This window comes from Coregonus clupeaformis, chromosome 8 (genome assembly GCF_020615455.1).
Source record: "Coregonus clupeaformis isolate EN_2021a chromosome 8, ASM2061545v1, whole genome shotgun sequence".
NCBI classification, from domain to species: Eukaryota; Metazoa; Chordata; class Actinopteri; order Salmoniformes; family Salmonidae; genus Coregonus; species Coregonus clupeaformis.
The window spans coordinates 52,019,596-52,042,997 of record NC_059199.1 but is presented as its reverse complement, the minus strand read 5'-3'; the positions used below and the strand labels follow the sequence as shown (position 1 = coordinate 52,042,997).

The following is a 23,402-nucleotide window of genomic DNA, read 5'->3' as shown; positions in this document are numbered from 1 at the left end:
CCACTACCTTGGCGTTACAAGCGCCGTGCTCTACCAGCTGAGCTACAGAGGACCACATGTTCTTTCTAGGCTACACTTACAGGCTATATGTAAAACCTGTCTGTCCCTTCACCGATTTGACACATCTTGACACAGGTATTTATAGCCTCTGAAACCCAATGGTTCAGGAACCCTTCTGAAGCATTCGAATAATTAGCGACGAAGAGTCACCTTTACCGGATCTGCGCTCTAACTCAGCCATTAACGCTTTTCAATGGGAGCTGTCATTTCATTAACAATGCAGGTGTCATCCGGCTTTCCTCGCAGCACTGACTACACAGCATTAACTCAACAGGCTACAAGACTTCATTTGATACAAGTCAATTAAAATGACTGCTAATTAAAATGACTAAGGGCGGCAGGTAGTTTAGTGGTTAAGAGCGTTGTGCCAGTAACCGAAAGGTCGCTGGTTCTAATCCCCGAGCCGACTAGGTGAAAAATCTGTCGATGTGCCCTTGAGCAAGGCACTTAACCCTAATTGCTCCTGTAAATCGCTCTGGATAAGAGCGTCTGCTAAATGACAAAAAAAAAATAACTGTTGTGTTGTGGGAATGATCGGCACCATAAGTGGAAAGACTATATATCTATCTACCTGTTGCAGTAAATCGCCTGACAAATATAGTCTAGCCTGAGTGATCTATCTGACTCACAGGCATCAATAGTAAACCGTGGTTTCCTTCTCGGATACTTTGAAGGGGAAACGGAAACCAACCACACGTTGTGAACCTGACACTTTGAACCTCTTCACATGCACCCTCCTGCCTTACCCTTCTTCTTTACATGTGGGCCAACGAGCCCAAGTGTGACACCTGTGAGATAAGGCGCCCTCATGATTAACTGGAAGTGGAGGAGGGAGTCATTTTGGGATGGACATAGGATCCTCCATTTTACCAAACCATGAATCATCCTAGAGCATGACCCACTGGAGAGATGTAGACAGAGAGAGAGAGAGAGAGACAACCCATATTTATGTTTATTTATTTTCCCATTTGTACTTTAACTATTTGCACATTGTTACAACACTGTATATATACATAATATGACATTTGAAATGTCTTTATTCTTTTGAAACTTCTGAGTGCAATGTTTACTGTTAATATTTATTGTTTATTTCACTTTTGTTTACTATCTACTTCACTTGCTTTGGCAATGTTAACATACGTTTCCCATGCCAATAAAGCCCTTAAATTGAAATTGAAATTGAATTGAGAGAGAGAGAGAGATACATAATTTGACATTTGAAATGTCTTTATTCTTTTGGAACTTCTGAGTGTAATGTTTACTGTTAATATTTATTGTTTATTTCACTTTTGTTTACTATCTACTTCACTTGCTTTGGCAATGTTAACATACGTTTCCCATGCCAATAAAGCCCTTAAATTGAATTGAATTGAATTGAGAGAGAGAGAGAGAGAGAGAGAGAGAGAGAGAGCTATGGGGAGAGAGAAAGAGGGATAGAGAGAGAGAGAGAGCAAGAGGGAGAAGAAGAAGAAAGAGGGAGAGAGATGAAGAGAGAGAGGTGTTAGCTAATTAAAGCTAAATGACTGGTTTCATTCAAATTCTCCTCTAATAATCCTCTCTCTCAGGCCTGCTACTACACTGCAGGCTTCTCTGGGTCACCATGGAGATGAAGGGCCCTGGATCTGTCTGTCAGAGAACAAAGAGGGCTGGCCTTAAGGTGACCCGTGCCACACACAGGGGCTTAGTAATTACAATTCCTCGACACGTGCTCACTGGTCACACACACTGCAACCCCCCATCCAACTGCCACACTCGCATGCTAGCAAACACACAAATGCATACACCCACATTACCAGATGTTATGTAATAGTGACTGATAGGGCTGGGGGGTCTATGTATCTTACCTCTCTCATAGTTGTTGACCATCATTCCTCTAACAGCAGGCAAGATAACCAGGCTGCAAGGGTATATTGTGTTTCTCTTTTGACGAGGGTTCATTAATTTATTGTGTGTGTGTGTGTTGTGTGGGGCATGAGGTGTACTGATCAACATTTTCATATCAAGAACTGCTTTGAGGAGTACTTCACCTGAGAAACACACATGTTAGGGGCCTTGTGGTTGGTTGAAGGAGAAAACAGCCCAGTGGCTCCACATGGTTTCAGCTGTCAACTCCCATCTCTCTCCCCCCTCCCAGGGGGACACAGCACAGATCAATAAGCTGATCCATCTATACCTGATCCATATTACATACTATGACACTCTGTCAGATAGCCCTCCCTCCCACAAAAAAACATTTAGTTAGAAAAGCCTTTGGCTTTTACATGTAGTTTTTTTCAATTACTGTGGTACATTTTTCAGATGCACGTGGTTTATTTTCATAACTGATAACACTTGTCTAATGTTCAGAACCTTTGATTGAGCATTCATTGGAGTTAAACACTTCTTTCACCCCTGAGTTATTCATGCAATATCAAGTTTTTTGTGAAATACCATGAGAACATTTTCTTTAGTCACCAATACATCAGATAATGATAGGCTCACCATTTAGTCATTTTAACTCATGCAATCCAATAGCAAAAAATGCATGATACAATTTTCAAAACTGATATTTTCAAAATACTGAATAGAAGGAATAATAGAGGTTAAATACAATTTTCCATACAGTATTTAGCTATGTACCAGTATGTACCATTTTACTGCAAATGTTTTTTTTGAATCATTTGTTTGTATCCAATGTAAAGTTTGGAGCATGTTGAGAAAAATGTCAGTCTTACCGTTTCAGTATCCTTACTGTAAACAGCACATATGTAGAAGAAATCATAAGATATAGGGGTATTGTGGCATGTACTGTAAAGCAGAAGCCTACAGTTAAAAGGTATTGGGATAGCCTGGTATGCCATTTCTGCCCCATGCAACATTGCACAAGATTAACCTTTCTATGTGACTTGTTACTGTAACTGCTACAGTTTCACCTCTCTCTCTCTGCTTGACAAAATCATCAGCTTACAGTGTATCAATGAAACTCAGATAATGAGTGGAATATACTATAATTTACAACCCAAGTATTTCAGCAGTGCATTGTACACTACTGCACCATCATTTCAAATGGTAGCACAAAGAGTAACTCTTTACACTTTGCCCTACTATATTGAAGCACACTGGCTGATGGAGTATGATAATGACATAGTATTTACAGCCACATCCATATATGTTTTGGTTTTACCTTCCAACCTACATTTATGTCAATTGATACATTTATGATGTAAAAATATAGCATTTTACAGTGTTCAGAAGTTCTCAAACTGTATACGTAAACCAGGCATTATACAATTTTGGTTCAGTAGTTCTCAGTTTTGAACAGTTTGATTAAGTGATAGTTAAATGTATTGTTAAAAATTACAAGAAAATGTTATCAAAAGTAATGTGAATATTGCATTGTTAAAGTCAGATACTGAAATGAAATATGTATGCAAATTGGAATAGTGATTTGGTGCAGTAAACAAGTCAATTGAAAATGTGCTTGGAGTTTTGAAACATGAGCCATTTTGTTATTCTGTTTATATTTTTTACCTTATCGTTGTGAAAATGTACCACATACTTGTGAAAATTGCAGAAAAGTGATAGAAAAAAATGTAATAAGCTACATATCCTGTACATTCATGTCCAAGTATGCTGATCGCAAGTTCCCGTTTTTTAACAATGAATAAAATGTAGCTAACAGTGTTTGATTGGTTAATGTGTTGTTACTTGTTGAAGTCAGTAACATGGAATAAGACTATTGAGAATGTTGAGAGATCTGATTAAGGTACAGTGCATTCAGAAAGTATTCAGACCCCTTGACTTTTTCCACATTTTGTTACATTACAGCCTTATTCTAAAATTGATGAAATTGTTTTTTCCCCTCATCAATCTACACACAAAACCCCATAACGACAAAGCAAAAACTGGTTTTTAGAAATGTTTTCAAATTTATATATAAAAAAATGAAATATCACATTTACATAAGTATTCAGACCCTTTACTCAGTACTTTGTTGAAGCACCTTTGGCAGCGATTACAGCCTCGAGTCATCATGGGGATGACGCTGCAAGCTTGGCACACCTGTATTTGGGGAGTTTCTCACATTCCTCTCTGCAGATCCTCTCAAGCGCTGTCATGTTGGATGGGGAGCCTTGCTGCACAGCTATTTTCAGGTCTCTCCAGAGATGTTCGATCGGGTTCAAGTACGGGCTTTGGCTGGGCCACTCAAGGACATTCAGAGACTTGTCCCGAAGCCTCTCCTGCGTTGTCTTAGCTGTGTGCTTAGGGTCGTTGTCCTGATGGAAGGTGAACCTTCGCCCCAGTCTGAGGTCCTGAGCGCTCTGGACCAGGTTTCATCAAGGATTTCTCTGTACTTTGCGCCGTTCATCTTTGCCTCGATCCTGACTAGTCTCCCAGTCCCTGCCGCCGAAAAACATCCCCACAGCATGATGCTGCCACCACCGTAGTTTCACCGTAGGGATGGTGCCAGGTTTCCTCCAGATGTGACACTTGGCTTTCAGGCCAAAGAGTTCAATCTTGGTTTCATCAGACCAGAGAATCTTGTTTCTCATGGTCTGAGAGCCTTTTACTGAGCAGTGGCTTCCGTCTGGCCACTCTACTATAAAGGCCTGATTGGTGGAGTGCTGCAGAGATGGTTGTCCTTCTGGAAGGTTCTCCCATCTCCACAGAGGAACTCTAGAGCTCTGTCAGAGTGACCATCGGGTTCTTAGTCACCTCCCTGACCAAGGCCCTTCTCCCCCGATTGCTCAGTTTGGCCGGGCGGCCAGCTCTAGGAAGAGTCTTGCTGGTTCCAAACTTCTTCCATTTAAGAATAATGGAGACCACTGTGTTCTTGGGGACCTTCAATGCTGCAGCAATTTTTTGGTACCGTTCCCCAGATGTGTGCCTCGACATAGCTCTACAGACAATTCCTTCGACCTCATGGCTTGGTTTTTGCTCTGACATGCACTGTCAACTGTAGGACCTTATATAGACAGGTGTGTGCCTTTCCAAATCATGTCCAATCAATTGTATTTACCACAGGTGGACTCCAATCAAGTTGTAGAAACATCTCAAGGATGAACAATGGAAACAGGATGCACCTAAGCTCAATTTCGAGTCTCATAGCAAAGGGTCTGAATACTTATGTAAATAAGGTATTTCTGGTTTTTATTTGTAATACATTTGCAAAAATTTCGAAAAACCTGTTTTCGCTTTGTCATTATGGGGTATTGTGTGTAGATTGCTGAGATTTTGTATTTATTTAATCCATTTTAGAATAAGGCTGTAACATAACAAAATATGAAAAAAGTCAAGGGGTATGAATACTTTCCGAAGGCACTGTAAAACAGTCCATCTCCAAGCCATCTGCTGAGGGACCCAATACATCAAACCTAAGTATATCTCACTGGTCATTCCCAAAGCCAACACCTCCTTTGGCCGCCATTCCTTCCAGTTCTCTGCTGCCAATGACTGGAACGAATTGCAAAAATCTCTGAAGCTGGAGACTCTTATCTCCCTCAATAACTTTAAGCATCAGTTGTCAGAGCACCTTACCGATCACTGCACCTGTACACAGCCCATCTGAAATTAGCCCACCCAACTACCTCATCCCTATATTGTTATTTATTTTGCTCTTTTGCACCCCAGTATCTCTATTTGCACATAATCTCTTGCACATCTAGCATTCCAGTGTTAATACTATTGTAATTATTCTGCACTATAGCCTATTTATTGCCTTACCTCCATAACTTGCTACATTTGCACACACTGTATATATATTTTCTGTTGTATTTCTGACTTTATGTTTTTTTACCCCATATGTAACTCTGTGTTGTTTTTATTGCACTACTTTGCTTTATCTTGGCCAGGTCGCAGTTGTAAATGAGAACCTGTTCTCAACTGGCTTACCTGGTTAAATAAAGGTGAAATAAAAAAAACAAAAAAAACAGCTGTGACACTGTCACTGTTGGTTTTGCTGATTATCTGCCAATAGCGGTTGAGCAACAAAGGTACTAAAAACAATTCATTTTCACATAAGAACTTCAGATATTCTACAGTCGTGTGTGAGTGTGTGTGTCAGAGCAGAGAACATTTCTAGCTCACGTTTGACGATAAACGTTAAAATAGCATTTTTTTCTCTGTTTTATTGTTACGTATAACGGATAGGTGCAGTGACATTTTTTTTTTACAAGGTCAGTAATACGGCGCCCCTGGTGCAAATTAGGGTTAAGTACATTGCTGAAGGGCATATCGACAGACTTTTCACCTTTTCAGCTTGGGTATTCGAATCAGCGACTTTTCGGTTACTTGCCCAACGCTCTAACCGCTAAACTATTTCAGCACATAGGACAGCGCTTACCCCTAAAGCGAACGCCCTAAAAACAAACCGTTGATGATTTTTGAAAGTTATATCTGGCGAGTCCACGAAGACTAGGCCTAGTATTCAGAAGAAGCATTCATTTATCAAGACACAACGTTGTATTTTTTCATATCAAGTCAATTCCAGAGCTACAACACGGGATTGATGATTTACTTCAAGGTTTCTCGATCTATATCGTTATTTGATAACGAAAGGTGCCCATGTTAAAATTTTGTGAACCAATCCATTGTGGTCTACCTTTCAATTCTTCTCACAATTCAAACTCGTTTTAATGATACATGGACTTCCCCTAGTGGTGACAGATGTACATGCATGCACACAGAGAGCGATGACATCTATCTCCATCATCACTAAAGACCACTGAACCTGTCACTTTCATTAATACCGTGTGGCTCGGATGCTCAGCAGTCATATTGCTCACATCAAGATTACTGCAAAACAATGTCTCTCTCGTCCCACTAGATGTCCCTCTGGTTCTGTTACAATTTTGCGGAGGCCTAAACTGGATCGAGGCTTGTTTTAATTAAATAGATGGAGAGTTTATATTTTTGTGCATGAAACCTAAAGACAAACTCATATTAAAATCCTAATGAAGACAACATCAACAGAATAACAAAATGGAAAACCATTGTGTTGGCTATATATGCTAATGATCTTTGAGTGATGGGTAAAACAAGAAGCCTTTAAAAAACAAGACAACAATGAAAAATAAGAAGTCTTAGGCTATAAAAAGCAACACAAGCACATCCAGGGGCCCTCCATAATAGAAAAGCCTGACTGATTATTATGGAGAGAGGCGAGCTGTGCCAGTGGGCTCGATCTGGGGATCCTAGCCGTGGGTGTCCACTCCACTCCGGTTCCCCGTGCTGCGGCTCTAATCCCACCGTGTGAGTGGGTATCTATCTGCCTCCCAGGAGCTAATCCTGCCAATAATTCTAGCTCGTCCAAAAGGATGTGGTGGGTGGCATCATCTTTCATCTCAACCATCAACTTCAAAGCTTCCACATATTTAAATGTTTTAATGTTTTCGACATTCTCAGCCCACGGATGCTTCGTGGAATTGGAAATGTCCTGTGTGAAACGCAATAATGATAAAGAAGAAGTATTTCAAAGATTTACGATTCTGATTTGTTTGCTTCTATCTTTATTGGCAAGGAACAAAATAACTCAGAAAAGGTTTTCAACTGGGGCCACACAAGAGCCCTTAGCCCTCTCTGTTCTTTTATCTTTATTCAAATGTAATCGCTTTCACTCTCCACTACCATAAACTGACAAACAGTGTTCTACAGCCTGTAGCCATAGGCTAGATCATATAGCCAAAATCATACAAGTTTAATCTCTTTTGTTCAATAAATAATAGATGTTTGTCAATGTGTCCATATTGTAACATATAGCCAACATAGCCTATAGTGTAAACAGCCAAATGATCCGTGAGAGAAAGGCTTTTCAAATAGGAGGATAGCAAGAGAATGCAACGTAGCGTACTTCTACTTCAACCCATAGATACTGAGTTAAAGTAACCATATACAGAGCAAACAAAGGCAAAAGCAATAGGCTACCAATTTGTTCCACGCGCGCTCTATTTTCCTCTCAAAGCAGTGCGCGGGGTTAATCCATAGACATTAAAAACAGGGTTAATCCCACCCACTCTGCTCGCCCCCGCATCGCACCATCAGCTGCTAGTGCTGTGCTCAGCTTCTCCCTCCTCCTCTTCCTCCTGCTGCGTGTCGTGAGAAAACGATCAATATAAAAACAGTCTGCCTAAAACCGAACGTCGACCCAGCGCAGGCTATTAAATGTCGACCAAGTCTACCGTTCTGGAGATGTGATGGATTATAACGGGTTGTTCCCGGAAGCGCAGGTTCAAATGCATCATCAAGGGAGAGAAGAGATGGGATAAACAAGGGGTAGCGTTAGTAGGCGAGCGAGGGAACTTGCAGAAGACAAAGGTAACTGTGCTACGAACTATGTGATGAATTAATAGTCGAGAGGAACAGTTGGGAGTGTGCAGGAGGCACAGCTTGAAAAAAACTCCAGCGATTGTCTTTTGAAATATGAACAGAGAGATGCTTTCCTTGTCTCCATCTCTCTCAGTGGAATCCACAGATGAGCTCTCGGTGGTCGGGAAGCATAAAAACCTTAACTTGACGATGCCCTGAAATGGTAATGACAGTCAGTCATCATGAGAAGCTAAACCGTAACCGTAGAAACAGATATGCTCTTCATGGATATAGAGGGAGAAAGGAGAGATTCGTCTAAAAACACATTATCAGGAAAAAAATATGGTTTGACAGGCTATAGCTTAGATGTTTGAAGGGACATATATTCGATTCTTTGCGTTCAAGTCGAACATCGAACTCAAGCCACGAACGCTGGCACTATGAACTCTACAACGAAACGCACAAACCACTGCAGAGATTGAGTGGCTTTTCCCATTTCCCACATTCTTTTCATGCTAAGTGTGTATACTTGAAGACTATAGTCTACATGTTGATGGAAGAGACTGACATAGATCTACTTATGCTATAGTTTCAACGGAAGCACTCAAAGGATCTACTGTCCATTCCCCTCAGCACATTTCGGTCTATAGGCTACTTTCAGCTCTAGAGACAGCAACCAAAATGACACGGCTGCGCAAAAAAGCTTTCATTGCACTTTTCTTATTCACCCTCTTCATCTTCGGGACCATGATGGGCCTCAGAACACTGAAACCCAGCGATGGCTTCTCAGACCTGGCCCCGGGGATGGGAGAGTTTGTGGGGGAAAGAGGAGGCGACCGGAAACCGCCAGTCTCAAACGACATGGTAGTTTCCCCTGGTCAGTCCCATCTAGCCAGCGACACCAAAGTCGTTTTCACAAAATCCGACCGTGACTACAGTATATTCTATGACGTACAAATATTCTATTACCTGTGGTATGGCACCCCACAGATGGACGGTAAATATATTCACTGGGACCATGTTCTAGTGCCGCACTGGGACCCTAAAATCGCTGCCAGCCACGCCAAAGGAAGACACACTCCTCCAGAGGACATAGCCGCGAGTTTCTTCCCGGAGCTAGGACCATACAGTTCGAGAGACCCCACTGTGCTGGAGTCACATATGTCGCAGATTGAAGCGGCTGCAGCAGGTAAGGGATTTTGGCACCACTAACCCCCAAAATTAAATATTATCATCAAAAGGTGTCCTGGACATGATACTGTACCTCTCAAATATTGAAGTATTAAAGTAGCTTCACTTAAACTCCCACATTCATCTGCACCAATCTTATGAAGGGGGGGGGGGGGTTATAGGCCTACCCTTATGTCAATATTTATACCAGAGACTGTCACTAACTGTTTCTCCAGGGGTACTGGTTCTGTCGTGGTATCCGCCTGGCATTGCAGACAACCATGGTGAGCCATGTGAAGACCTGGTGCCTGCTGTCATGGACGCTGCCCACAGACACAGCATCAAGGTAACTGGTGAGAGAACCGGTATGTTTTTACACTTTCTGGTGCTTTACTAAATGAATAAATGTCTGGCTGCAGGGTTGGGGTCGACTCCATTCCAATTTAGTCAATTGGAATTTCAGATGACTTCCGGATTGGACTGAATTGAAATGGAATTCGTCCCAACCCTGGCTGGCTGGCTGGCTGGCAGTGATGATTGGTTGGTAGGTGCTTAAGGGTTTATGTTGTTCACTCAGATTGTGTAACAGTCTGTCACAAGAGACTATGTTAACTCAGACCTTTGTTGTAGTAGTTTAAGTGAGCATCAGTCATGGTCTTTGAGCCTAGCTAAATACATAGAAATATTCATGTTACCAAAACGGAGAGAGCAGCCACAGTGTATGACATAACTTCACTGTGTTCACTCGAAGACAGATGCAATGCATTTCGTTTTTAGAGGGTGAAGTGTGTGATTTTGGAATGTATTTTCCATGCATAAAACAATCTGTTCTAGCCCACTTTCTTCCTCCATCTATGTATATTATTGATGTAGACAGAGAAAACACATTTCTTCAACAACCTCACAACTCTTCGGGTACTTCACAAGGTCCTCTGAAGGCAGACAAAACATTTTTTCAGGATTTTTAAACCGAGGGAAGACAGTTTCCATTTGACTTGGAAGAGTGTTGTACTGTTTGACTTTCAGTCTATTGAAGCCATTAGAGATGTTCTGTACATTCATGCACGCACACACGCGCGCACACATCGCACGAACAGCATTGGCCTCAGAGGCATTACTGGGGCTGACCATGCAGCCTGAGGCCTGTGTGCATGGCACGAGAAGGTCTCTCTTTCACACACCCACACAACACACAACACACACACACAGAGAGAGAGAGAGAGAGAGAGAGAAAGGGTCAGACACACAGCATAAACCCATAGCATGCTGAAGGTGCCTTTGACAGAACAGTACAGTGCGAGGCAAGCTACAGCAAGCTTAGTGCAGAGTTAGTTAAATAAAGCCCAAGGTTCTTCCTTCCATCCGCTTTCATATTTTGAATATGGCAGGCTTACATTCACAGTGTTTGACGTGTGGAATGAAATGAAGGATGAGAAGTAGGTCTGTGTGGGACTTACACAACAGTAACAGTTTGTATCTCAGTATGACTAACCTGAGGGCTAACGCTGCTATGTTCTGTTCCAACCAGTGTTCTAGAATCACTGCCGCACAGGAAATATAGGTCAAATTGTCAAAGATTCCAGTCACCCAAGTCATAGACTGTTCTCTCTGCTACCGCACGGCAAGTTGTACCGGAGTGCCAAGTCTAGGTCCAAAAGGCTCCTTAATAGCTTCTACCCCCAAGCCATAAGACTGCTGAACAATTAATCAAATGGCCACCGGGACTATTTACATTAACCCCCCCCCACCCTTTGTTTTTACACTGCTGTTTATTATCTATGCATAGTCACTTTACCCCTACCTACATGTACAAATGACCTTGACTAACCTGTACCCTCGCACATTGACTCGGTACCGGTACCCCCTGTATATAGCCTCGTTATTGTTATTTTATTGTGTTACTTTTTATTACATTTTTTACTTTAGTTGATTTAGTAAATATTTTCTTAACTCTATTTCTTGAAATGCATTGTTGGTTAAGAGCTTGTAAGTAAGCATTTCACGGTAAGGTCTGCACCTGTAATTTGATTTGATTTGAAGTAGAGGGACAAAGAGATTTAATTCCTTGCCTACTTCCTCAGTGTCGCTTCGCCGACCTGTGTCTTTTCCACTTCATATGCGCACTCACTTTCTTTACTTGATCATCACATTAAATCATCAATAAGAATATACAGAGCTTAATGTGTAAACATTAAACTGCCTCAGGCTTAGTTTATTATTACCTCTCATAATAAAAACGAAATGATAAAACAAACATCTGTGTTAAATATTTAGATGTTTCAATCACGATCAACGTCCCCAGTTTGCAGTAAGCGCAGCTACACCTAAGGGCAAAATGCTAATAGGAGAATCTGTTCCCACTACACTGCACGACGTGTGTTGTGAACAAACTGAAAAACAGCTTCTCAACCCCTGTACACACACACACACACACACACACACACACACACACACACACACACACACACACACACACACACAGGGTTTATTCAGCTGAGGAAAGGGACTTATTGAACAGCACATCAGCTCACCTTGCCGCTCGGCCTCTCTGATTTCAAAACCAGCCAGGACACAAACTGATAGCCCAGCGAGCGAGTGAGCTCGGTCGCTGCCATGTCAAACACAGTGTTACCATGGAAACTGTTTATGACGACCTTGCAGCCTCTTTAAAAAAAAAAAAACAGCCAGAGAGAGGGAGTGGGTGTTCTTTCCTTTCTATCTATCCCGCCTCGCTCCGTCATTCATGGCTCGACGGTTCTATCAACAGTTGACGGTGAGCTGAAGTAGACCTTTTGCTATACAGAAGCTGAGGTAAACATCCTAGTCGTCAGGCAGTTTAAGACTGGTCCCAGATCTGTTTGTGTTGTTTCGACAATGACAGTAGGTGTTGGCTATACAGCACAAAGAGATCTGGGATCAGGCTAGTCTAATCCTGGGGTGAGAGAGGGCAGCTGCCACAGTCCTGTTCATGTCATTTGGATCATACACAGTCATCTGTGTCACAGCAACCACAGTCATCTGAATGCTGAGACTCCCTGTTGATCCTTCAAGGTGTGGTGTGTGGAATGTGGATCAGATCCAGGTCTCCCTTGAAAAATAGTTTTTAAACCGCAAGGGATTTCATCCTTGTTTGATGTATAGACCTTATATGTATGCCATATGCTGTATCTCCAAGTAAGGCCCTGGTATGTCTCCCGAGTGGCGCAGTGGTCTAAGGCACTGCATCGCAGTGCTAGCTGTGCCATTATTGATCCTGGTTCGAATCCAGGCTCTGTCATAGCCGGCCGTGACCGGAAGACCCATGGGGCGGCGCACAATTGGCCCAGCGTTGTTCAGGGTAGGGGAGGGAATGGCCGGCAGGGATGTAGCTCAGTTGGTAGAGTATGGCGTTTGCAACGCCAGGGTTGTGGGTTCGATTCCCATGGGGGGCCAGTATGGAGAAAAAAATAAAATAAAAAAATCTATGCACTAACTGTAAGTCGCTCTGGATAAGAGCGTCTGATAAAATGTATGGTTCATTGAAGGGTTGGCAGGTATTATCTCTCAGTTGCAGCAAAGACACAGAGTCAAAGACAGAAAAAGGCCTTAGGTAATACTTTAAAGTAGAGAGTATTATTGCCTTAAAGTAGAGAGCAGTATCGTGATTATTATCTCCAGCAGATGAAGTTCACTGCAGGGCCACTGGAAGGAATATAACTCCAAATCACATTATCAGTTTGGATAATGGATATGACAGCTGGGAGCTAGGAGTCTCTGCTTCAGTGGTCGGTTCTTCCCTCCCTGCAGTTTCTTTTTAAATTTTCAAGAAACTAAAACTCAGTCCACATCCTGCTCCTCTCTCTAAAGTTAGCTCCTGTCCTGTGTCATTCTATTGCCTTCTATTTTTACACTCGGGACAAGCTCTCTCTCTCTCTCTACCTTTACACTCGGCACAAGCTCTCTATCTCTCTCTCTCTCTCTCTCTATCATAACACTTGGGACACGCTCTCTCTCTCTCTCTCTCTCTCTCTCTCTCTCTCTCTCTCTCTCTCTCTCTCTCTCTCTCTCTCTCGCTCACACACACACACACACACACACACACACACACACACACACACACACATCAGTGCACACACAAGCACACACACAGCATTCTGTTTGATTGCTGATGTTACCTGGACCAATCCCTATGGGGCCCCATAGTCAGAGAAGGAGGATTTATTTATAGATCCCAGCCCTCTGATTGGCTGATCCCAGCCCGGAGGCCTCTGACACACTAGTCTGACAGGATCAATATCATCCATTCGCTTGGTCCCCAAAATAACTGTCATTCTGAATGGACACTGGGATCCATTAAATTTGAGTAACAACATATTGATTCTCTGAGCCTACTATTTAACGATGGATATGCCAGTTGGAGGATACATGGCGAAACACATTGGTTTTAACAATAATGAAGCATTTCTGAAATGCACTTCCCTTGTCCTCTAAGAGTTGCTGAATATTTCCCTCTGTTCATGTACCTTAGTATTCTTTTACTATGCCAGTGCATTGAACAGTCAAACTCACAGATGGTGCTCACCACTCACCACACCTTACCAATTGAATTCTGAAGGCATTGCCATACTGCTTTTTAATAAAACAATGAAATGGCAATGTGCTGATATACTAATGAATGTGAACATTGCTTTTCATTACTTCTTCATTTACAGAACCGTGTTTACATTCAAGTTGTATAATAATGCTTCAAAGACCTTGAAAATGTGTATTGCAGACAGTGTTGTCCTCGTTATTAAGGGTTTATAATGATCCGTATCCCTACTCTGTTCACACAGACAGTGTTGTCCTCGTTATTAAGGGTTTATAATGATCCGTATACCTACTCTGTTCACACAGACAGTGTTGTCCTCGTTATTAAGGGTTTATAATGATCCGTATCCCTACTCTGTTCACACAGACAGTGTTGTCCTCTTTATTAAGGGTTTGCGTCTGCTAAATGACTAAAATGTAAATGTAAATGTTATAATGATCAGTATCCCTACTCTGTTCACACAGACAGTGTTGTCCTCGTTATTAAGGGTTTATAATGATCCGTATACCTACTCTGTTCACACAGACAGTGTTGTCCTCGTTATTAAGGGTTTATAATGATCCGTATCCCTACTCTGTTCACACAGACAGTGTTGTCCTCGTTATTAAGGGTTTATAATGATCCGTATTCCTACTCTGTTCACACAGGTGGCGTTCCACATCCAGCCGTACAAGGGACGGACTGACCTCAGCATGCATGATAACATCAAATACATCATTGACAAGTAGGTTGACCTTCCACTGTCCTATACATCCACTTCTCCTCTCCTCTCCTCTTCTCATTTTCTCTCTCTCAAGCTACATAATTTACAATTTGGTCTGTCATAAACAATCCACATCTCTCCATTCCTCTTCTCTCTCTCTCTCTCTCTCTCTCTCTCTCTCTCTCTCTCTCTCTCTCTCTCTCTCTCACTCTCTAGATAATTGACAAGTAGATTGGCCTTCGACTGTTCTGTACATCCACGTCCTCTAGCCAGCCACTCCACTTTCCTTTCTCCACTTCCCTCTTTCTATCTCCACTCTCACTTCCCCCTCTCTGTCTCTCGCTCTCCCCACTCCTCTCTTGCTTTCTCTCTCTCTGCCTCTCTCACTCCTCTCTCAAACTCTCACTCATACAGATGATGATTTTCGTATCACTTACTTAGGTCAGAGCTCTGCTTTTCATATCAATGTCCAGTGACGTTGGTCTAGGGATCTGGAGAAATCTGAGCCCTCTTCAGGTCTGAAGGAGGTAGAGAGAATGAAACCACAAGTAGCCTTTGTCCTGATTGTATTACTTTCACTTTCATTATTAGAGTACTCATCTGAGGGCTTGAGAAAATTGATAGTGCCACTAAAAGATTTGTACCTGTGTAAAAATGTATGAAAAAGTTTGGCTGTGGAACAGACCAGCACTAGCCTGCAGGTCCCAGATCTGTTTGTGCCGTCTTGCCAACTCCTATGGTCATTGTCATGCCATATAGGAGGAGAGGACAAATGTAGAGGGCAGAAGACGAATATGTGATGGTTTATCTAATGAGGCATGATAGTGATCCATCTAAACATTGTCCCAACCTTGAGACACCCTCTGTGGTTGGGCGGTAGGGTTAGATGTTTCTGGCAACTTCTGCACAACCAACTGTGCTAGCAATCTGCCTGAAAAGAAACCACAGAGAGAATGAGAAGGGGGGGGGGGTACATTTATAAAATCTGATCTCTCCAAACTTGCTCTTGAAAATAATAGCACCATTTCACATAATAGCATTTTCTGTAGACATCTGACACTTCACCCAATCGAGAACGCTTGTATTGGCAGAACCTTCTGCTTTGTAACAAGTGTAAAAATAAATAAAAAATAAACGTTTACATAATAATCTATGACTGGATTGGCTACCTATGAAGTCATTATGTTTTTCTTCTTGCATGTTCACTTCTCTATAAAAAATATGCGTAATTTGTATGTATACTGTAATTCAGATTCTAGCTGCATATGTAAACATGAACTAAACTAAAGAAAATCTTTACCTCATAGGTACGGGAACCACGGCGCCTTCTACCGCTTCAGGTCGACCACGGGGCGGATCCTTCCTCTGTTCTACGTCTACGACTCCTACCTGACCCCGCCTGAGGCCTGGGCCGAACTGCTCCACCCCGCCGGCGCCCACACCCTCCGCGGCACGCCCTACGACGGTGTCTTCCTCGCCCTGGTCGTAGAGGAACGCCACAAACACGAGATCCTGGCCGGTGCCTTCGACGGCATGTATACGTACTTCGCCTCCAACGGCTTCTCCTTCGGCTCCTCTCACCAGAACTGGAAGGCGGTTAAGGCCTTCTGTGACGGTAACAACCTGCTGTTTGTGCCCAGCGCCGGGCCGGGATACGTCGACACCGCAGTGAGGCCATGGAACAACCACAACACGAGGAACAGGGTCAACGGACGCTATTATGAGACCAGCCTGCAGGCGGCATTGTCGGTGCGGCCGGAGATTGTGACCATCACGTCATTCAACGAGTGGCACGAGGGGACACAGATCGAGAAGGCGGTGCCTAGGAAGACGGTGTCGCGGCTGTATCTCGACTACCAGCCCCACCGGTCAGATCTGTACCTGGAACTCACCAGGAAGTGGGCCGAACACTTTAACAAGGAGAAAGACAAGTGGCTCATGTAGAAGACAGGACTCCTGACTGGACTGTGTCGAAGGGAATAATACTTTTTAGGTGTGACTGAGGAGCTTTTCACACTACTGAGCCGAACCGAGCCAAACCAAGCTGTACTGAGCTGGCCTGGATAGTGGTTACACGTCCTCCATAGTTGCTGGAACCAGGCTGAAAATAAAAATGTGGAAAGAAAATAGCACAGCAAGCACAGTTTGGTTTGGGTCAGCGTGATAGTGTGAAAATGGTAGGAGTGGCCTCACTGCTGGGTATTCTGGGTCAATGTGAATATACACTCCTCTATGTATTTATTTGGACAGTGCAAATTTGGCCCTATACTCCAGCATTTTGGATTTGAGATCAAATATTTCATATGAGGCGATAGTACAGAATGTGACCTTTTATTTTAGGGTATTTTCATACATATGTTTTACTGTTTAGAAATGAAATACCTTAATGTGAATGGTGAATAACGTACTGGAGTCACTTTTATTGCTTCACTGTCCAAATGAATACAGAGGGGAGTGTATGTCTTTGACTGGAACAAATGGGACTGAGACTGCTCACACCATTGACTTAGCAACAATTCCACCTGGCCTATCAGAGGGCAAGATGGAGGTTCCACTATATTGCTTACACCTATCCAATCCTATTACACTTATCCAATCCTCTCAGATCTGCAAAAGTGTCTAGGGGGAGGGGGTGTCACGACTTCCTCCAAAGCTGCCCCCTCTCCTTGTTCGGGCAGGCTTCGGCGTTCGTCGTCACCGGCCTTCTAGCCACTGCCGCTCCTCATCTCATCATTCCATTTGTTTTGTCTTGTTTATTACACACACCTGGTTCATATCCCCTCATCAGTACCTGTATACGTATTCCCTCTGCCCCCCATGTCTTTGTGTGTGAATGTTTATTGTGGAGGTGACGGTAGCTCTCCCACCATGGTGAAGGAGGTGTAGCGCTTCATTGGCTTTGCCAATTACTATCGGAGGTTTATCCGGGGCTTTGGCAAGGTCACATCTCCCATCACCTCTCTGTTGAAGGGTAGGCTGTCCCAGCTCCGCTGGTCTGCTGAGGCTGACAGTGCTTTCAGTAACCTGAGGGTTCTGTTCACCTCAGCCCCGGTACTGGCCCATCCCGATCCATCATTACCGTTCATAGTGGAGGTGGATGCGTCCGAGGTAGGGGTAGGCGCTGTCCTATCCCAATGCTCTGGCACGCCACCCAAGCTCCGCCCCTGTGCCTTCTTCTCTAAGAAGCTCAGCCCGGCGGAGCAGAACTATGATGTTGGTGATCGGGAGCTGTTGGCTGTTGTCAGGGTCCTGACCGCGTGGAGGCACTGGCTCGAGGGGGCGAAACACCCTTTCCTCGTCTGGACTGACCACCGTAACCTGGAGTACATCCGGGCAGCAAGGAGGCTGAACCCTCGCCAGGCCAGGTGGGCCTTGTTCTTCACCCGGTTTGATTTCACACTGTCATACATACTATGCACAAAGAACGTGAAGGCAGATGCACTGTCACGGCTGTACGACACAGAGGAGAGGCCCATAGACAACACCCCCATACTCCCGGACCCCTACATTGTGGCGCCGGTAGTGTGGGCGGTGGACGCGGACATAGAGCAGCCGTTACGCACAGAGCCATCTCCACCTCAGTGCCCAGCAGTGCCGTCTCTTGTCCGTGATCGTCTTATCTATTGGGCACACACGTCCCCCTCCTCTGGTCACCCCGGTATCAGCTGTACAGTGCGCTGCCTGACCGGGAAGTACTGGTGGCCTACCTTGGCTAAGGACGTGAGGGTGTATGTCTCCTCCTGCTCGGTGTGCGCCCAGAGTAAGGCACCTAGGCACCTTCCAGCGGGTAAGTTACATCCCTTACCAGTTCCACAACGGCCATGGTCCCACTTATCAATTGACTTCTTCACTGATCTTCCCCTCTCTCAGGGTAACACCACCATCCTGGTCGTTGTGGACCGCTTATCTAAAGCCTGCCGCCTCCTTCCTCTGCCCGGTCTCCCCACGGCCCTGCAAACTGCGGAGGCCCTGTTTACTCACGTCTTCCGGAACTACGGGGTGCCAGAGGACATAGTGTCTGTCCGGGGTCCCCAGTTTACATCCAGGGCCTGGAAGGCGTTCATGGAACGTCTGGGGGTCTCGGTCAGCTTGACCTCTGGGTTTCACCCCAAGTCTAATGGGCAGGTGGAACGGGTGAATCAGGATGTGGGTAGGTTCCTGCGGTCCTACTGCCAGGACCAGCCGGGGGAGTGGTCGGTGTTCTTGCCATGGGCAGAATATGCCCAGAACTCTCTACGCCACTCCTCCACTAAACAATCTCCATTTCAATGTGTTTAAGGGTATCAGCCGGTCCTGGCACCGTGGCATCAGAGCCAGACCGAAGCTCCTGCAGTGGATAACTGGTTTCGGCGCGCGGAGGAGATGTGGAACGCTGCCCACGTCCACCTCCAGCGCGCGTGCGTCGCCAGAAGGCCAACACTGACCACCACCGCAGTGAGGCCCCGGTCTTCGTACCGGGTGATCGGGTCTGGCTCTCGACCTGGAATCTGCCCCTCCGCCTGCCCTGCCGGAAGCTGAGCCCGCGGTTTGTGGGGCCGTTCAAAGTCCTGAGGAGAGTAAACGAGGTTACGTATAGGTTACTACTCCCTCCTGATTACCGTATTAACCCCTCGTTTCACGTGTCTCTCCTCAGGCCGGTGGTGGCTGGTCCGCTCCAGGAGTCTGAGGTGTGGGAGGTCCCTCCGCCCCCTCTGGACATCGAGGGGGCCCCGGTGTACTCCGTCCGTTCCATCCTGGATTCGAGGTGTCGGGTGGGAGGCCTTCAGTACCTCGTGGAGTGGGAGGGGTACGTTCCGGAGGAGCGGTGTTGGGTCCCAGTGAGGGATGTCCTCGATCCCTCCCTGTTGCGGGATTTCCACCGTCGCCATCCGGCTCGCCCTGCTCCGCGTCCTCCTGGCCGTCCCCGAGGCCGGTGTCGGCGCGCTGCTGGAGCTGCGCATCAAGGGGGGGTATTGTCACGACTTCCTCCGAAGCTGCCTCCTCTCCTTGTTCAAGCAGGCTTCGGCGTTCGTCGTCATCGGCCTTCTAGCCACTGCCGCTCCTCATCTCATCATTCCATTTGTTTTGTCTTGTTTTTACACACACCTGGTTCATATCCCCTCATCAGTACCTGTGTAAGTATTCCCTCTGCCCCCCATGTCTTTGTGTGTGATTGTTTATTGTGGAGGTGACGTTGGCTCGGTGGAGCTTTATATACAGTGCTATGAAAAAGTATTTGCCCCCTTTCTAATTTTCTCAACTTTTGCATATTTGTGAGACTGAATGTTATCAGATCTTCAACCAAAACCTAATATTGGATAAAGGGAACATAAGTGAACAAATAACACAACAATTACATATTTATTTCATAAACAAAGTTATGCAACACCCAATTCCCCTGTGTGAAAAAGTAATTGCCCCCTTACACTCAATAACTGGTTGTGCCACCTTTAGCTGCAATGACTCCAAACAAACGTTTCCTGTAGTTGTTGATCAGTCTCTCACGTCGCTGTGGAGGAATTTTGGCCCACTCTTCCATACAGAACTGCTTTAACTCAGTGACGTGTGGGTTTTCAAGCATGAACTGCTCGTTTCAAGTCCTGCCACAACATCTCAATTGGGATTAGGTCTGGACTTTGACTAGGCCATTCCAAAACTTCCAATTTGTTGCTTTTTAGCTATTTTCATGTAGACTTGATTGTGTGTTTTGGATCATTGTCTTGCTGCATGACCCAGCTGCGCTTCAGCTTCAGCTCACAGACGGATGGTCTGACATTCTCCTGTAGAATTCTCTGATACAGAGCAGAATTCATGGTTCCTTCTATTAAGGCAAGTCGTCCAGGTCCTGAGGCAGCAAAGCATCCCCAAACCATCACACCACCACCACCATGCTTGACCTTTGGTATGATGTTCTTACTGTGGAATGCAGTGTTTGGTTTTTGCCAGGCATAATGGGACCCATCTCATCCAAAAAGTTGACTCAAGTTTGCCAAAAAGCACCTGGATGATTATCAAGACTCTTGGAAGAACGTTCTATGGACAGATGATTCAAAAGTATAACTTTTTGGACGACATGGTTCCAGTAATGCCTGGCGAAAACCAAACTCTGCATTCCACAGTAAGAACATCATACCAAAGGTCAAGCATGGTATTTATGAAATAAATATGTAATTGTTGTGTTATTTGTTCACTTATGTTCCTTTTATCTAATATTAGGTTTTGGTTGAAGATCTGATAACATTCAGTATCACAAATATGCAAAAGTAGAGAAAATTAGAAAGGGGGCAAATACTTTTTCATAGCACTGTATTTGTATCGCCAGGATATTCACCCATGTGCTTTTTTTTCTCCAGTGTGCCATTATACCGCACTGTAGTGTTTTACGCATTGCTGCGTACTGCTGTATTTTCAGAATAAACCATTTATTCTGTGTTTTACCCTCCTGCGCCTGACTCCGTCCAAATCACCCGCTACAGGAGGCTAGGGGTTGATTTGGGATTCAGGGGTATACTCATGATTTAACCTGTCTCTGTGTTCATCAACTCTTCTGTTCTTCTCTCAAATTAACATTCCAGGGGATACTTTTCCATTGATGTGAATTTCATCACGATACCTGGTTTCTTTTTGAACATCTGAATATACAACACAAATACTTTTGTACAAAGTTTAATCGGTTGGTTTACCTCGACTTATGTTAGTGGCAAGAAACGGCCTGTTTTGAGTGACTTAAGTCTATTCCTTTCAGATAAGTTTAGTTGTGATGATCGCCACAGTAATGATAGAGCCATTGGGGTTGTGTAGTGTGGGTGAGGTTTGAGACTTTCTGACTTATTCTTTCCTGTATTACTTTGAAATGGTGAAAAATAAACATATTGTCTGTTTACTATCTGAGAATCTTTTATGTGTTTGAAATAGGGTGGTTTCGACTGAAATGAATCAGCAAGGGTCAGCCCCACCATTTGGGAAGGAGCCTGTTCTATAGCACACTGTTATATCATTGTCAAGCCATAGCAGGCTGCCTGGTCCCTTCCCAACAAACTGCACTAGCTACTTTATCACTCAACTCAATTAGAAACCATGGGGTCAGTGCTGAGTCTGCTGACTCCCAACACCTCGCTACCAGTGGAGGCTGCTGAGGGGAGAATGGCTCATAATATTTGCTGGAATGGAGTAAATAGAATGGTATCAAAAACATGGTTTCATGTGTTTGATACCATTCCTTTCACTCCATTCCATCCGTTAAACTCCATTCCAGGCATTATGAGCCGTTCTCCCCTCGCTACACTGGCTCTGTCCTGCTCCACACACACACAGTGCCCAAGCACATCACCCGTTAACACCAACTACCCAACCAGGCTTTGGCGTTGTGCGGTTATATAAATGTCAGGCTTCACAGCCCCGTTGCCGGCCCGACACTCCTCATCATTACTGATCCTTCTAGTTCCAGGTGACAGATCAGATGATGCGTTCATACCATTAGAGCTCAATGGTTCGTACCTCAGAATGTCAACCGTCGAAGGGCAGTGAACTGTGCGAGAGAGAGAGAGAGATAGACAGGAGAGAGAGAAAAGAAGAGAAGAGAAGAGAAGAGGGAGGGACAGAGAATCAACGACAGAATACAGAGATAGAGAGAGGGGAGGATGAAAATTGAATTTGACTGACAAGACAGTGGGAGGGCATAAAGAAAGAACTCGTTGACTTTCTTAGAAAGCCTGTTGTTCTTTGAGTCTAGCATCATCTTAGCCTGGATTCCAAACTGATATTCTTCATTCCACAATGATGAAACGGACCATATCAGTTTGGATTCTAGGTTAGCGTCATCCATAGAGAGCTTGTTCATCCTTGATCATACTGCATGGGTCCATCAAGCTAGTTAAACAGAAGCATGAGAGTGTCACGCCCTGGCTCTGGGGACTATGTTATGTTGAGCCAGGGTGTGTAAGTCTATGTTTTGTATATCTATGTTGGCCTGAGTGACTCCCAATCAGAGGCAACGAGTGTCAGCTGGTTGTCTCTGATTGGGAGCCATATTTAACTATCGGTCTTTTCACTTTGTGTTGTGGTTTCTTGTTCCTTTTGGTTTGTGTGTATCGAAGGACTTCACGTTTCGTTCGTTGTTTTGATCGGGTGATCTGTTTAATAAATAATATGTACGCATTCAACGCTGCGCATTGGTCCTCCTCCTTAAGCGAACGTGACAGAGAGGAAAAACCACCAATCGAAAAATGATGTTTCCCTAATTGTTACTAACTCAGTAACAGCTTTAGAATATTGAGGTCATTTGAAAACGTTGTCCAACCTAATGGCCAGTGACAGAAAGTCACAACAGAGGGAGCGAAGGAGGGAGAAAGGAATTGCATCTAAAGGCAGCAGGGTTGGCCGGGGCGACGTCGTCAAGGGAATTCTGCCACTCAGAGTTCCAAACCAAAGCACTTAAAAACAGGAAGACCATTAAGCTAGTTCAATAATGCAGAACAACATTCAAAGATGCAAAATCAAGGGGATTTTTGTTCTTAAAAGAACACCCTTCAGAGCTCCACAGGGAGCCTGATGCAGTCACCTCAGCTAACCTGTCCCTCTGATCAAAATGGCAGTAAGTAAATAAACAGTAAACAGATGACGACATTACATCAAAAA

The 23,402-nt window shown here is 44.3% G+C and overlaps 1 protein-coding gene across 1 annotated transcript; it reads left to right on the top strand.

Moving 5' to 3' along the window:
- Nucleotides 1–8,844: 8,844 nt before the first annotated feature.
- LOC121572900 (glycoprotein endo-alpha-1,2-mannosidase-like protein) lies at nt 8,845–17,489 on the top strand. The gene is made up of 4 exons (XM_041884936.2): nt 8,845–9,532; nt 9,750–9,859; nt 14,731–14,807; nt 16,094–17,489. The coding sequence occupies exons 1-4, from the start codon at nt 9,025–9,027 to the stop codon at nt 16,728–16,730; spliced, it is 1,332 nt and encodes a 443-aa protein (XP_041740870.1). The 5' UTR covers nt 8,845–9,024; the 3' UTR covers nt 16,731–17,489.
- Nucleotides 17,490–23,402: the final 5,913 nt, after the last annotated feature.